We start from the raw sequence: 16,222 nt of genomic DNA on the forward strand, positions 1-16,222 counted from the left end.
ACACCTTCTTATTCAAAGGGATTTCTTTATTTTCATGACTATGAAAATTGTAGATTCACTCTGAAGGCATCAGAACTATGAATTAGCACATGTGGAATTATATAATTAACAAAAGTAGCCAAACAAAATTTCTTAAAGTAATGATGGCCACTCGTTTTTCTTTACTTAGATGCTTTTTTCTTGCCATAATACAAATTCTAACAGTCTATTCAGTAGGACTATCAGCTGTGTATTCACCAGACTTCTGCACAACACAACTGATGGTCCCAACCCCATTTATAAGGCAAGAAATCCCATTCATTAAACCTGACAGGGCACACCTGTGAAGTGAAAACCATTTCCAGTGACTACCTCTTGAAGCACATCAAGAGAATGCCAAGCGTGTGCAAAGCAGTAATCAAAGCAAAAGGTGGCTACTTTGAAGAACCAGAATATAAGACATACAGTATTTTCAGTTGTTTCACACTTTTTTGTTAATTATATAATTCCACATGTGTTAATTCATGGTTTTGATGCCTTCAGAGTGAATCTACAATTTTCATAGTCATGAAAATAAAGAACTCTTTGAGAAGGTGTGTCCAAACTTTTGGTCTGTACTGTATATATGTAATTGATATTACATAGTGTATTACATATTTACAATTTATTACAGTTTTTTGTGTTCTAAAGTTGTATTCCAATAACTATATATTATGTTCTATCTAAATATCTTGATTATTGTAGCATGAAAATGATTAAATGTCTGTTCACATTGTACTACAATAAATTTTTCACTTAAAAATAAGCAATATATGTCGGAGTCGTGGAGTCGGTGTAATGGAAATTGAGGAGTCGGAGTCTAAGTCGCAGGTTTTGCTTACCGACTCCACATCCCTGCTTCCTAGCGCTTATCTGAGGTACTTGCAGTTCTGAGTTACACTGAAGTTCCTCTTGCTTGCTCTCTTTTAGAACTCCCCTCGTATGGCAGGCAGCCGTAGCCTCCTCTTTCTGGCTCACACACCATGCTGCTGTGCCTCCGAGTCTTAGTTGGGAACAGAGCATTTACAGCCTCTTGTTCCTCCGGTTTTTGCTGCAGGATCATCAGCATCCATACAACCTCGGATACCGGACTCCGGACAATGCGCTACAGCTAGAAGTGAGCCTGACTTCAGCTCAATCCTCCAGCTCATCTCTCCCACGTCCACACACTTTGCCTTCTCCACACGAACTCCACTAACTTCCCTTTCCTGGCCACAGAGAGCAGCTCCTCAGCAGTTTGGGTTCAGAGCTCCCTCTGCTGGCCTGGAGTGGAAACTGTGCTGCGTGCTGGATTTACCTGAGAGATCCTTCATTGCTTCCAAGCATGACATCACCCTCCCTAGGAGGAAGGTAATGCCACTGTGGCGACTATACTCCTGGGTGCACCACACACACATGTACATACACAAACACATGTATGTACGTACATACACACAAACACGTGTGTGTACACACACGTACTCACATATACACACGTGTACTCACATCTCCAGCACAGGCCGCAAACCACCCACTTTCCTGCCGACTGTGACTGTACGGAGGTGGGTGGGCAGGCAGCTGCGGGACATACATACATACACACTTCCCTTCTGATGCGATGGCATTGGGCACACCTCTAGTAAGTAATATTTCCTCTAGCCTGCCATGAGCTGGTGTAACAGACCAAATTTAAAACTGGGTATAGTTTGGCCCAGGCCAGAGGATGCTCTGGGGATAAACTGTCCTAGGCCACACTACACCCGGGGTGAAAAATAGCCTGGGCCAAATTATGCCCAGGGCCGACATCAGGGCATTACTGCCCTTACTGGCTTATGGAGCCCGGCGAGCAGGGGGGCCTGGTACGGGGCCACCTCCTCGCCGTGCCCCAGGGGCAGGATTCAGGAACATGAAGCGCCATGGCAAGGCAAACTACATGGGATGTACCATCGGCAGATGATGGTGGCTGACATGGAGAAATCATACCAATGGCTGGAGAAAGCTGGACTCCGAGACCGCACAGAGGCCACTAATCATAGCTGCACAAGAGCAAGCACTAAGTACCACATCCATAGAAGCAGGAATCTATAGTCATGGCCAAAAGTTTAGAGAATGACACAAATATTTTTACAAAGTCTACTGCTTCATTTTTTCTAATGGCAATTTGTATATACTACAGAATGTTATAAAGAGTGATCAGCTTAACAGCAATTACTTGCAAAGTCAATATTTGCCTAGAAAATGAACTTTATCCCCCAAAACACATTTCAACATCATTGCAGCCCTGCCTTAAAAGGACCAGCTAACATCGTTTCAGTGATTGCTCCATTAACACAGGTGTGGGTGTTGATGAGGACAGGGCTGGAGATCAATCTGTCATGATTAAGTAAGAATGACACCACTGGACACTTTAAAAGTAGGCTGGTGCTTGGCATCATTGTTTCTCTTCTGTTAACCATGGTTATCTCTAAAGAAACACGTGCAGTCATCATTGCACTGCACAAAAATGGCCTAACAGGGAAGAGTATCGCAGCTAGAAAGATTGCACCTCAGTCAACAATCTATCGCATCATCAAGAACTTAAAGGGGAGAGGTTCCCTTGTTGCCAAAAAGGCTCCAGGGCGCCCGAGAAAGACCAGCAAGCGCCAGGACCGTCTCTTAAAAGTGTTTCAGCTGCGGGATCGGGCTACCAGCAGTGCAGAGCTTGCTCAGGAATGGCAGCAGGCAGGTGTGAGTGCATCTGCACGCACTGTGAGGCGGAGACTCTTGGAGCAAGGCCTGGTCTCAAGGAGGGCAGCAAAGAAGCCACTTCTCTCCAGAAAAAACATGGACAGACTGATATTCTGCAAGAGGTACAGGGAGTGGACTGCTGAGGACTGGGATAAAGTCATTTTCTCTGATGAATCCCCTTTTCGATTGTTTGGAACATCTGGCTAACGGCTTATTCAGAGAAGACCAGGTGAGCGCTGCCACCAGTCTTGTCTCATGCCAACTGTCAAGCATCCTGAAACCATTCATGTGTGGGGGTGGCTTCTCAGCCAAGGGAATGGGCTCTCTCTGTCTTGCCTAAAAACACAGCCATGAATAAAGAATGGTACCAGAATGTCCTCCAAGAGCAACTTCTCCCAACCGTCCAAGAGCAGTTTGGCGATCAACAATGCCTTTTTCAACATGATGGAGCACCTTGCCATAAAGCAAAGGTGATAACTAAATGGCTCAGGGAACAAAACATAGAGATTTTGGGACCATGGCCTGGAAACTCCCCAGATCTTAATCCCATTGAGAACTTGTGGTCAATCATCAAGAGACGGGTGGACAAACAAAAACCTTCATATTCAGACAAAATAAAAGCATTGATTTTGCAAGAATGGACTGCTATCAGTCAGGATTTGAGCCAAAAGTTGATTGAGAGCATGCCAGGGAGAATTGCTGAGGTCCTGAAGAAGTAGGGTCAACATTGCAAATATTGACTTGCTGCATTAACTCATTCTAACTGTCAACATAACCTTTTGTTACTCATAATATGATTGCAATTATTTCTGTATGTGATAAAAACAGCTGACAAACACACATAAAAACCAGAGGCCAGCAGATCATGTGAAAATATAATATTTGTGTCATTCTCAAAACTTTTGGCCATGACTGTACCACACAAAACAAGACCCAAGGTGCAAAGAAACATCAGAAACAGTCCAACACATAGTGGCAGGAAGCAAAATGCAAGCAGGAACTGCGTATACCGAACGCCACAACCAAGTAGTGGGAATTGTATACAGGAACATCCTCACAGCATATGGGCGAAGTGCCCCTAAGTCCAGGTGGGAGACCCCACAGAAAGTGGTGGAGAACAAAAGGGCTAAAATACTGTGGGAGTTTAAGATCCAGACAGATAAGCAGGTGTTGGCTAACCAACCAGACATTGTGAAAGTAGACAAAGATCAGAAGACAGCACTGATAATACAGTGCCTTGCGAAAGTATTAGGCTCCCTGGAAATTGTCAACCTTTTCCCACATATCATGCTTCAAACATAAAGATACCAAATGTAAATTTTTGGTGAAGAATCAACAAGTGGGACACAATTGTGAAGTTGAACGAAATTTATTGCTTATTTTAAATTTTTGTGGAAATTCAAAAACTGAAAAGTGGAGCATGCAATATTATTCGGACCCTTTAACTTAATACTTTGTTACGCCACCTTTTGCTGCAATTACAGCTGCAAGTCACTTGGGGTATGTCTCGATCAGTTTTGAACATCGAGAGACTGAAATTCTTGCCTATTCTTCCTTGGCAGACAGCTCGAGCTCAGTGAGGTTGGATGGACATCGTTTGTGAACAGCATTTTTCAGCTCTTTCCACAGATTCTCGAATGGATTCAGGTCTGGACTTTGACTTGCCCATTCTAACACCTGGATACGTTTATTTGTGAACCATTCAATTGTAGATTTTGCTTTTTGTTGGGGATCTTTGTCTTGCTGGAAGACAAATCTCCGTCCCAGTCTCGGGTCTTTTGCAGACTCCAACAGGTTTTCTTCAAGAATGGTCCTGTATTTGGCTCCATCCATCTTACCATCAATTTTAACTATCTTCCCTGTCCCTGCTGAAGAAAAGCAGGCCCAAACCATGATGCGGTCACCACCATGTTTAACAGTGGGGATGGTGTGTTTAGGGTGATGAACTGTGTTGCCTTTATGCCAAACATATCGCTTGGCATTGTTGCCAAAAAGTTCGATTTTGGATTCATCTGACCAAGTCGTCATCTTCCACATGTTTGGTGTGTGTCCCAGGTGGCTCTTTGCAAACTTTAAATAACACTTTTTATGGATATCTTTAAGAAATGGCTTTCTTCTTGCCACTCTTCCATAAAGGCCAGATTTGTGCAGTGTACGACTGAATGTTGTCCTATGGACAGACTGTCCCACCTCAGCTGTAGATCTCTGCAGTTCATTCAGAGTGATCATGGGCCTCTTGGCTGCATCTCTGATCAGTCTTATTCTTGTTTGAGATGAAAGTTTAGAGGGACGGCCGGGTCTTGGTAGATTTGCAGTTGTATGATACTCCTTCCATTTCAATATGATCGCTTGCACAGTGTTCCTTGGGATGTTTAAAATTTTGGAAATCATTTTGTATCCAAATCCGGCTTTAAACAGCTTCGCAACAATATTATGGACCTGCCTGTTGTGTTCCTTGGTCTCCATGATGCTCTCTGTGCTTCAAACAGAACCCTGAGACTATCACAGAGCAGGTGCATTTATATAGAGACTTGATTACACACAGGTGCATTATATTTATCATCATTAGTAATTTATGACAACATTGGATCATTCAGAGATCCACAATGAACTTCTGGAGTGAGTTTGCTGCACTGAAAGTAAAGGGGCCGAATAATATTGCACGCTCCACTTTTCAGTTTTTGAATTTCCACAAAGATTTAAAATAACCAATAAATTTCATTCATCTTCACAATTGTGTTCCACTTGTTGATTCTTCATCAAAAATTTACATTTGGTATCTTTGCTTTGAAGCATGATATGTGGGAAGAGGTTGAAAAGTTCCAGGGAGCCGAATACTTTCACAATGCACTGTATATGTGGCAGTACAGTGGCGTAGCGTGGGGGGCGGTCCGCCCCAGGCGGCACGTGTGTGGGGGCGGCGTGGCGGCAGCAGCAGCAATTCCTCTGTGGGAGAAGCGTGGAGGCACAGTGCAGTGCAGCGGCGGGCAGGGAGCGATCACAGCAGCTCCGCTGCCTGCAAGAGGGAATAGCAGGAGCGGAGTTGCAAGGTTCCGTCCTGCTTCCTGCCCGGAGGCCGCGCTTCCTGTTTGACACAGAGGAGCGCCGCTGAATGACATCATCATTCAGTGGCCACTGCTGTGTGAGCGAGGAAGCACGGGCGATGCGGACAGGTGAGAGGAGAGAGGTGATGTGTTTGTGTGTGCGTGTCTGTGTGTGTGTCTGTTGGTTAGACTGGCCCTGGAGGAGATGGGGACATGAGAAGACTGTGATGGGGGGAGAAGGCCATGAGGGGGGGGTAATGGGAGAAGGCCATGGGGGGGGTAATGGGAGAAGGCCATGAGGGGGGGTAATGGGAGAAGGCCATGAGGGGGGGTAATGGGAGAAGGCCATGAGGGGGGGTAATGGGAGAAGGCCATGAGGGGGGGTAATGGGGTGATGGAGCAGGCAGTGATGGGGTGGAGAAGGCAATGATGGGGAGAAGGCAATGATGGGGGGGTGATGGAGAGGGCAATGATGGTGGTGGTGGAGGAGGAAATGATGGAAGTGGTGGGGGAGAAGAAAATGATGGGGTGGGGTAGAGGACAATAATGGGATGCGAGGGGAGGAGGACAATGAGGGGTGTGAAGGATTGGGATGGGAGGAAGGGGGACTTATAATGGCCTTAGGAACAGGGAGAGGTGGAGGAAGACATTAACGCTTATTATGTCTAACACAGTCCCTTAGTGTATAGTGTACTCACTAATTCTGTATAACACCATCCTTAGTTACATAGTTTCCTCTTTTATTATGTATAACACCATCCCTTATTACGTATCATCCTCTCTAGTTGTATATGATGCCGTCCCTTATTATATAGCTTCCTCTGCTGTTATGTATAGTGCTGTCTCTTACATAGTGTATTCTTGTTAATTTTGTTATTTACAGTGCCCTCTTTTATTACATAGTCCCTTCTCTTTTTAGATATAAAATGACTGCTGATCGAGGAGCAGGTGACCAAACTACCAGTCCATCAGCTCCCCATTAGAAAGGAAGCTTTTCCATGCTCCATCAGCCATCATTGCATTATACAGCCAACAAGACAGGACGGTATGTAATAAAAAAACAGGGCTCTATATAATCCAATATGTAAGGGACGGTACTGTACATAACAAGAGAGGGTACTGTGTAAGGGACAGCAATATACATAATAAAGGAGACTATGTAATTTACCTGTGTGTGTGTGTGTGACTATATAATATCAATAGCTATCTATGTATGTGTGTGTGTGTGTGTGTGTGTGTATATATATATATATATACATACATACATACATACATACATACATACATACATACATACATACATACATACAGATACAGTGGGGCAAAAAAGTATTTAGTCAGTCAGCAATAGTGCAAGTTCCACCACTTAAAAAGATGAGAGGTGTCTGTAATTTACATCATAGGTAGACCTCAACTATGGGAGACAAACTGAGAAAAAAAAATCCAGAAAATCACATTGTCTGTTTTTTTTTTCATTTTATTTGCATATTATGGTGGAAAATAAGTATTTGGTCAGAAACAAGCAAACAAGATTTCTGGCTCTCACAGACCTGTAACTTCTTCTTTAAGAGTCTCCTCTTTCCTCCACTCATTACCTGTAGTAATGGCACCTGTTTAAACTTGTTATCAGTATAAAAAGACACCTGTGCACACCCTCAAACAGTCTGACTCCAAACTCCACTATGGTGAAGACCAAAGAGCTGTCAAAGGACACCAGAAACAAAATTGTAGCCCTGCACCAGGCTGGGAAGACTGAATCTGCAATAGCCAACCAGCTTGGAGTGAAGAAATCAACTGTGGGAGCAATAATTAGAAAATGGAAGACATACAAGACCACTGATCATCTCCCTCGATCTGGTGCTCCACGCAAAATCCCACCCCGTGGGGTCAGAATGATCACAAGAACGGTGAGCAAAAATCCCAGAACCACGCGGGGGGACCTAGTGAATGAACTGCAGAGAGCTGGGACCAATGTAACAAGGCCTACCATAAGTAACACACTACGCCACCATGGACTCAGATCCTGCAGTGCCAGACGTGTCCCACTGCTTAAGCCTGTACATACATATATGATAATGCCCAGTATCAGAGAACGAGACAAGGCGGTGACCATGGTCCAAAAACGCCTTGTGCATGGATTACCACTCCATATGCTAATCTTAAAAAGGAGAAAACGGAGTAACGGATCCAAAATATATGCAAAAGTATACATTTTATTAGTACTCACATCAAGTGCTGACAAGTATACAAGTTGACTAAAATAGGGGGGATAAGCCCCAATGATACATCAATCAGGACAGACAAGGACAGGGTAAATAAAATGATACCAGTGCTCGAAATCTACATGGCACAACGTTCAGCCAGCCCATGGGCATTGCACATAACAGACATATGTCTAATGGTAAAAGATAGTCAAATATGGCATACTCAATTGAATGTGTATTGTACATAGTTGTACATGTCTAGAGCGCCAAAAAAAAAAAAAAAAAACCATCCAGAGGGGTCAATGTGCAAGTCCAATGGACACTGAACATAAATGAATCAATGACATGTGAAAGGATTCTTAAATAGTTAATAACATATGTATCAGCATATCAAAACTGCGCAATTGTGCCAGAGAGAACCCGGGAGACGACCCGCCCAGCGGTCCAAATGACCGAAGTGTGGAAACAAGTAAAGGCAGGCTGCTTACCGGGGAGCAGAGGAGGTGAAGGCCCATGCAACGACCCCCGACGTACGTTTCGCGCCCGCCACAGGCGCTTTATCAAGGGATATCCCTTGTTCTCTCTGGCACAATTGCGCAGTTTTGATATGCTGATACATATGTTATTAACTATTTAAGAATCCTTTCACATGTCATTGATTCATTTATGTTCAGTGTCCATTGGACTTGCACATTGACCCCTCTGGATGGTCTTTTTTTTTTTTTTTTTTTTTTTGGCGCTCTAGACATGTACAACTATGTACAATACACATTCAATTGAGTATGCCATATTTGACTATCTTTTACCATTAGACATATGTCTGTTATGTGCAATGCCCATGGGCTGACTGAACGTTGTGCCATGTAGATTTCGAGCACTGGTATCATTTTATTTACCCTGTCCTTGTCTGTCCTGATTGTTGTATCATTGGGGCTTATCCCCCCTATTTTAGTCAACTTGTATACTTGTCAGCACTTGATGTGAGTACTAATAAAATTTATACTTTTGCATATATTTTGGATCCGTTACTCCGTTTTCTCCTTTTTAAGTTAAGCCTGTACATGTCCGGGCCCGTCTGAAGTTTGCTAGAGAGCATTTGGATGATCCAGAGGAGTTTTGGGAGAATGTCCTATGGTCTGATGAAACCAAACTGGAACTGTTTGGTAGAAACACAACTTGTCGTGTTTGGAGGAAAAAGAATACTGAGTTGCATCCATCAAACACCATACCTACTGTAAAGCATGGTGGTGGAAACATCATGCTTTGGGGCTGTTTCTCTGCAAAGGGGCCAGGACGACTGATCCGGGTACATGAAAGAATGAATGGGGCCATGTATCGTAAGATTTTGAGTGCAAACCTCCTTCCATCAGCAAGGGCATTGAAGATGAAACGTGGCTGGGTCTTTCAACATGACAATGATCCAAAGCACACCGCCAGGGCAACGAAGGAGTGGCTTCGTAAGAAGCATTTCAAGGTCCTGGAGTGGCCTAGCCAGTCTCCAGATCTCAACCCTATAGAAAACCTTTGGAGGGAGTTGAAAGTCCGTGTTGCCAAGTGAAAAGCCAAAAACATCACTGCTCTAGAGGAGATCTGCATGGAAGAATGGGCCAACATACCAACAACAGTGTGTGGCAACCTTGTGAAGACTTACAGAAAACGTTTGACCTCTGTCATTGCCAACAAAGGATATATCACAAAGTATTGAGATGAAATTTTGTTTCTGACCAAATACTTATTTTCCACCATAATATGCAAATAAAATGAAAAAAAAACAGACAATGTGATTTTCTGGATTTTTTTTTCTCAGTTTGTCTCCCATAGTTGAGGTCTACCTATGATGTAAATTACAGACGCCTCTCATCTTTTTAAGTGGTGGAACTTGCACTATTGCTGACTGACTAAATACTTTTTTGCCCCACTGTATATGTGTGTGTGTGTATATATATAACACACACACACACACACACACATTCAGATATATAATAACTTACACACACCCTGTAGACTGTGAGCCTTCACGGGCATGGTTCTCTCTCCTTCTGTGCACTTATGTGTGCGTGTTTTGCTCTTGTTTATTGTACTTGTCTATATTTGCCCCATTCACATGTAAAGCGCCTTGGAATAAATAGCGCTATAAAAATGTATCATAATAATTAGCCAATTTAAGCACCCTTCCCCAGATCTATTGAACCAAAGTTAGGAGCTGCCCGCTGACATATGACCACGTAACGGCTGCCTGGAATCAATATGAAGTCTTGAAGCAGTTGGTATGCCCTATCAATACTACTTTTTTGTAGCGTTGTAATATTTTTTTTTGTAAGGCCCAAATTTGTGCTTTTTCTACCTAAATACAGAAAAGGGCAGCATGTCACACACAATGGTACACAAGGATGACTTCCATAACAAGTCTTCATCCAGAAGATAAAGAACCCAATAAACCTTTCCCCATTCCTTCCAGACAATAAAATCACAGCAAGGGTCAGGAACAGGTGGGCACCCCTTGCTGAAGTTTAGGGAGAACAAAAACTTGCTTCCAGCAAAGCTGCCACTCTATTGACACTTGAGAACCTTAATCTGTGTGCCTAACCTCAGAAGTTTTTACTGTTAACTGTTGATAACTCTCTTATCAGGTGAAAAAAAGGCCAAAGCGGCTAAACCTGGGACCAACGTGGATGTTCTGAAGAAAATTGAGGTGAGCTTTATGTGTTTATAAATGTGTCATGGCTCAGTTTCTGGACTCATCAGGTGACCTCCTGCTGGGTGGTTGGTTTCCCTCTCTGCTGAGCCACAGCCCGTGTGGTCTCAGTCCAACTGCTCATAGTTCTCCTCTATTTCCTTTTCTTTTCTGGGATTGCTGTTATTCAGGTGTCTCTCACTTCCCTATTTTGTTCTGTTCTATCACGTCTTGGGAGGGGCTATTTAAACTTTGCTTGCACCTGCCTCCTTTGGTGGCTATACGTCAAGGATGATGGGTGTTTGGAGTTCCATCTCCTTACCTGAAGGTGAGAAAAGTCAGAGATGCAGACAGGAGGCTGTGTCCACCCCACACCTACTGGGTGGCTTATCTGATTGATCTTGCACTTGCAGTGTCCCCCCTGCATCTTTGGATGCGTGTTTCTGTCGTTATCGACTATGTTTGCTCTCACTATTGTAAGTCTGTTTTGGGAGCTGCCACCAGATGGTGAAATGGAATGTTATACAGAATATACACCCCTTGATAAAGCGACAGCGAAATGCACATTGGAGCTCTCCCCAGGATTCAACGCTTGTTTCCTGGCCTCTTTAGGGTAGATGCACATGTTCAGTAATTGGCAGTGCTTTGGACACAGCATGTCTGCTGCGTCAAAAGCGCTGCCGGCTATTGAACGCATGTGAATCCACAATTGTTCATTGAACTGTGTGGATTCACTGCGTCCAATACATTGTACAGGTGAAACATACCTTGCGGAGACAAATAAATTGACATGCTGCGGTCTGGAAAGACGCGCCGCATGTCCGTCTTTGTGGGTGAGCTGCGGGTGTCTGTTCACGCGTATTGGGCATGGGATTTCTTTAAATTGCATCAACTATGCTGTAACATCTGGCCGCTGCACAAGTACGCAACGTCCAAAGCCGCATCGTGTACTGACCGTGTGCACCTACACTTACTCCGACTGAGGAAGAATGATTGATACAGATAGTCCTCGATACAGTATAATGCAGGTCCCATATAGTACATATAGTAAAATGCACTTCCCATGGTCCTTGATAGAGTATAATGCAGCCCCCTCAAATTACTCTGCAGCCCCCCCACACAGTATAATGCAGGCTCCACCCCCACAAACACACAGTATAGTGCAGCCCCCTTCACATAGTGTAATGCAGCCCCCCCTACACAGCTTAATGTAGCCCCACCCCCACACAGTATAATTCAGCCCCCCACAAAAACACATAGTATAGCGCAGCCCCTACACACAGTATAATGCAGCCCTACATATGGTATAAGGCAGCTCCACATGCGCGCACGCGCACACACACACACACACACACACACAGTATAATGCAGCCCCGTAACACAGTATAGTGCAGCCCCCCACACACAGTATAATGCAGCTCCCTAAGAGTATAAGGCAGCCTTCCAGACTGTAAAGCAGCCCCCCACAAACCCACACCCAGTATAGTGCAGTCCCCCCCACACAGTATAATGCAGCCACCACACACAAAGTATAGTGCAATCCCCCACATACACTATCGTGCAGCAGACACACACTATAATGCAGACAGACACACAATACTTACCTCTCCTCCTAGTTCCCCGTCTCAGCAGCTCCACTACTGAAACACCCTGTGCACAGGTATTGGGGGCGTGATGGGAGAGGAAGTGTCACATGGCTGGGGCCCCTGGAGGAGTGGGGGCCCTGCATACTGCTGCTATACATTGGTAACTAGGCATTGATTTCAGTGGGCTATATAGCATATACTTTCTCATTTATTGTTGACACTTAAATTAGCTTCGTTAGCCGGTGTTTATGTTCTATACCACTACATAACTACGCAACTGTCGACTTTTGCCTGCTAACCCTTGTTTTTGCTTTTTTTTTATCATCTTTTGTTCACCTCCTTTTATATTGTGTAATTTTTGACACCTCTCTGTTGCATTAATATAATTGACATTTTACCTATATATTTTGAAGTTGGTAGTCCAGTGTGTGCGCATCATATAGGTTATCATGACAACATGCTCCCAGCCAAATTATTTTGTGTCCTGTCAACATTAGACTATTGTATAATATTATTATCAGGGTAGGCACCCCACATGGGGCAGGCAAGATACACTGGAAGCTGCAGGGCAGTTCTCTAGTAACTTTACAGCGGATTGGAGGCACAGCAACAATATACAAGCATTTACAAGACAGTTCATACAGGAATTGGATTAATGTAACCAACCTTCACGTTACACTTTTCTGAGGCATACAATCTATAGTCCAATCTTGTTGTGGTCAATTTCTCTTAAGAAGGAATTCCCTTTGTCTTATTTTTAATGGGATTTGAGCAACGACTGCTGTCTGTCTGACCTTAAATTCAACTGTTGGTGGCGTCCTTCCCTTGTTCTCAGTCTCCCTACTCACTTTGGGCCCAATCTTGGCTGACTCTGCAGGCTCACGCTATCTCTCCAGACTCCAACAAGTTCAACATTTCCTTCTCTTTAACTTCAGGTGGTATGTCTTGGCTTTCTTGGCTTGAAGGCAATAATCTTTAGTAGATCTTGGTGGAACTTTCATGCAGGCACCACCTTGTCAGCTTCCTCTGGGGATTCCTCACCAACATACACTCACATACAGGTGGGTGACCCTATGTTCCTTGGAAGTTTTATCCTATTCATTAAACATATTAAACAACCCCCTCATCACTATTTCAGAAACACTGAGCAGAGCTCACTTATCCAAATGATTCTAGTGTCATTCACCAATCAGTCACTAGCCTCTCAAACACCCTTCTACAACTTTCCACACTTTCCATTCATGAAAAAGCATTAAAGAGAACCTGCCATCACGATTTAACCTGTTTAAAGTAAAGGTATGGCCATAATGACCCAGTTATACTGATTTAAAGGATAACTGTAGTGAAAAAATCCGTAGCCTGTTTTTTTAATTCACTTTAGAAGTTTTGGTGCAATAGCCTCTTCGCGCTTTGGAGCGGGACGGCAGATAAGGTCTTCAGCTTTGCTGTGTCCCTTACCCATTTGTATGAGCCACCTCTTTAAAAATTTTGTAGTGGGCAGCTCTTGCACACATTAATGTCCCAGCATTCTACAGCAAAATGGCGTCTGAGGTGGCACATGCTCAGATTAACCTTTGACGGTCTGCAGCAAAATGGCACCACTAGCAGAGCATGCACACAACAAGATCTCGGCTCATCATTGAGCTGAGATCCCAATCTGTGCATGCACAGCCACTGGCACTAATTTTGCTGGAGTCTCCTGTAAGGTAAATCAAAGCATGTGCCGCCTCTGGCGCCATTTTACTTGGTGAATGCTAGCACATGGCTTATACAAATGCTGAAGGGCCGTGCCAGAGGCAAAGACCCTATCCACAGTCCTGCCCCGATACATGAAAAGGCTATTGCACCAAAACATCTAAGGGGAATTAAACAAGAATCAGGCTACAGATTTTTTTTCACTACAGGTATCTATTAAGTCAGTATAACAGGGTCATTAAGGCCATACCTTTACTTTACAGGTTAAATTGTGATGACAGGTTCACTTTAAACAGAATATACCATAATTCCCAGCGACATGCGCAATAAAATCGTTATTTATAGTGACAGTCACTTTTAACAAACCTGCTTTTGAAATCTAAAATCATGACCTCTAATGGTCACTGTATGTCTCATCGATAACAGGAACTTGAGAAAAAAGGGGATAATGAAAAGTCTGATGAAGAAAATGAGGAGAAAAAGAAAGAAGAGGATGATGAAGAAGAGGCTGAAGTAGAGATGGATGATGAAGAAAATGAGGAGGTATCTCATATCATATTATATGTAAAGCACTTCTGTTCATTTTTCATGACTTTCCTTTTAATTCCTATCTGTGATCTCATAGGTAATTTCACCTAATGGAGATTATTGGAAATATAAATGGGCGGTACCTACTGTGGCTGCAGGGGTTGCAGTTGCACCCTGACCCTAGAGCAAAAGGGAACCCAAATGGTACCTTTTGGTACAGATAAGAAAAGCAAAACTTTTCTAGCCCCATGATTTTTGGGGCTGTGTTGAGGACTTTGTGTTGAGGCTCTTGAGCTTCAAGGTATGCCACTGGATATGCATTAATAGCCATTGACTATGCATGATTGGTGGTAATCTCATAGCGCGGGACGGCAGCTGTGGCTGAGGCACTCATCTCTTCCTTTTATGCCCTGGTGCACTATATGAAAATGTGGGTCCTGGCTGGGTGTTCGTGATGATGATGTGCGGACCTTATGCCCGTGCAGGTCACCTGTAGCTGATGGTGTTGGCTGGCCAGGACCATAGGCTCTGCAGTTCAGTAAATAACACTCTTGTTCTAAAACATTCTTTACTGAACGTTACCCTGATGAGGGTTATATACAAAGGGTAGTGGGTACAAAGTCTTATAGATGTTTACTTCGCAGTATAAAAGCATTATTTATCATACACACAGTAGCCTTCCACTGTAGTCTACTCCAGGGTCAGTGAAGAACACTGTTTCGCCCTACTTTGTTACAGCCTCGCTTGTTGCTAGAATTCTGATCAGCAGGTCTCTCTATCTGATCAGCAGTTCTGCATCCTATTTCTTCCACTACTGGCACCCTGGATCTACCGCTCGCAAATCCCATTAGTCCCACAAACTCAGTCCTGTTTAGGTCCGTTACCTTCAGCGTTTTGCATGCTCATGGTTTCTCGTGACACGTCATGCTATTCAAGGTCCCCTTTTCTGGAAGGACACTCTGTGTCGTCGGTCACTTCAGGATCTCGCTAATCCCTTGTCTCTTAGTGTCCCGTCACACTTTGCATCTCACCAGCGATCCTGACAACGATATGAACTTGTCAGGAACGCTGGTGTGTCACTGCATGATCGCTGGTGAGCTGTCAAACAGGCAGCTTCACCAGCAATCAGGACAGTGACACGCGGGTAACAAGCGACACACGTCGCTTAGTTACTCACTGTGTACCTTAGTTACCAGCGCGCTGGTGCAGGGAGCTGGTAACCAAGGTACACATCGGGTTTCTAAGTGGCGCGCGCCACTTAGAAACCTGATGTGTACCTTGGTTACCAGCTCCCTGCACCAGCGCGCTGGTAACTAAGGTACACATCGGGTTTCTAAGCGCCACGCGGTTTACCTTGGTTACCATCTCCAGCTCGTTGATCGCTGGTCTCCCACCTGCCACACGCAGCGTTGCATGCTGGCCAGCGGGAGACCAGCGATCAAAAAAATATCCTGGCCATTCCAGGACGATGAGCGATACCTGGCAGGGGGGCCAGTCGCTGGTAAGTGTCCCACACAGCGATCTTGCTAGTGAGATCGCTGTTGCATCACAAAACTTGTGACTCAGCAGCGATCTCGGTAGCGAGATCGCTTGTGTAACGGGGGCTTTAATCTCCTTTTCCAGAACATTCCCCCTGACAGCACCACCAGGAGGTTGTCCTTATCCTTGATAGGGACAGGAACACAGAAGAGGCTAAATAGCCCCTCCCTACTAACATCCTTCAGTGTTTTTCCTGTGGGGACAGACGCAAAGGTGCATTAGGTACTG

General features: G+C 44.3%; 1 protein-coding gene across 2 annotated transcripts in view; it reads left to right on the plus strand.

Moving 5' to 3' along the window:
• POLR3G (RNA polymerase III subunit G) overlaps positions 1 to 16,222 on the plus strand; it is an 88,340-nt gene that overhangs the window by 57,659 nt on the left and 14,459 nt on the right. Inside the window, exons 6-8 of one of the 2 annotated variants that reach the window (XM_073587054.1) lie at positions 10,603 to 10,664; positions 13,168 to 13,293; positions 14,354 to 14,470. In XM_073587054.1, the coding sequence (XP_073443155.1) occupies positions 10,603 to 10,664; positions 13,168 to 13,293; positions 14,354 to 14,470 (305 nt within the window). The remainder of the gene's footprint in view (positions 1 to 10,602; positions 10,665 to 13,167; positions 13,294 to 14,353; positions 14,471 to 16,222) is intronic. The other variant, XM_073587140.1, reaches the window with a different exon arrangement.

Source organism: Dendrobates tinctorius, unplaced genomic scaffold, assembly GCF_039654945.1.
Source record: "Dendrobates tinctorius isolate UK_male_01 unplaced genomic scaffold, ASM3965494v1 ptg000003l, whole genome shotgun sequence".
In the NCBI taxonomy this organism is placed as follows: Eukaryota; Metazoa; Chordata; class Amphibia; order Anura; family Dendrobatidae; genus Dendrobates; species Dendrobates tinctorius.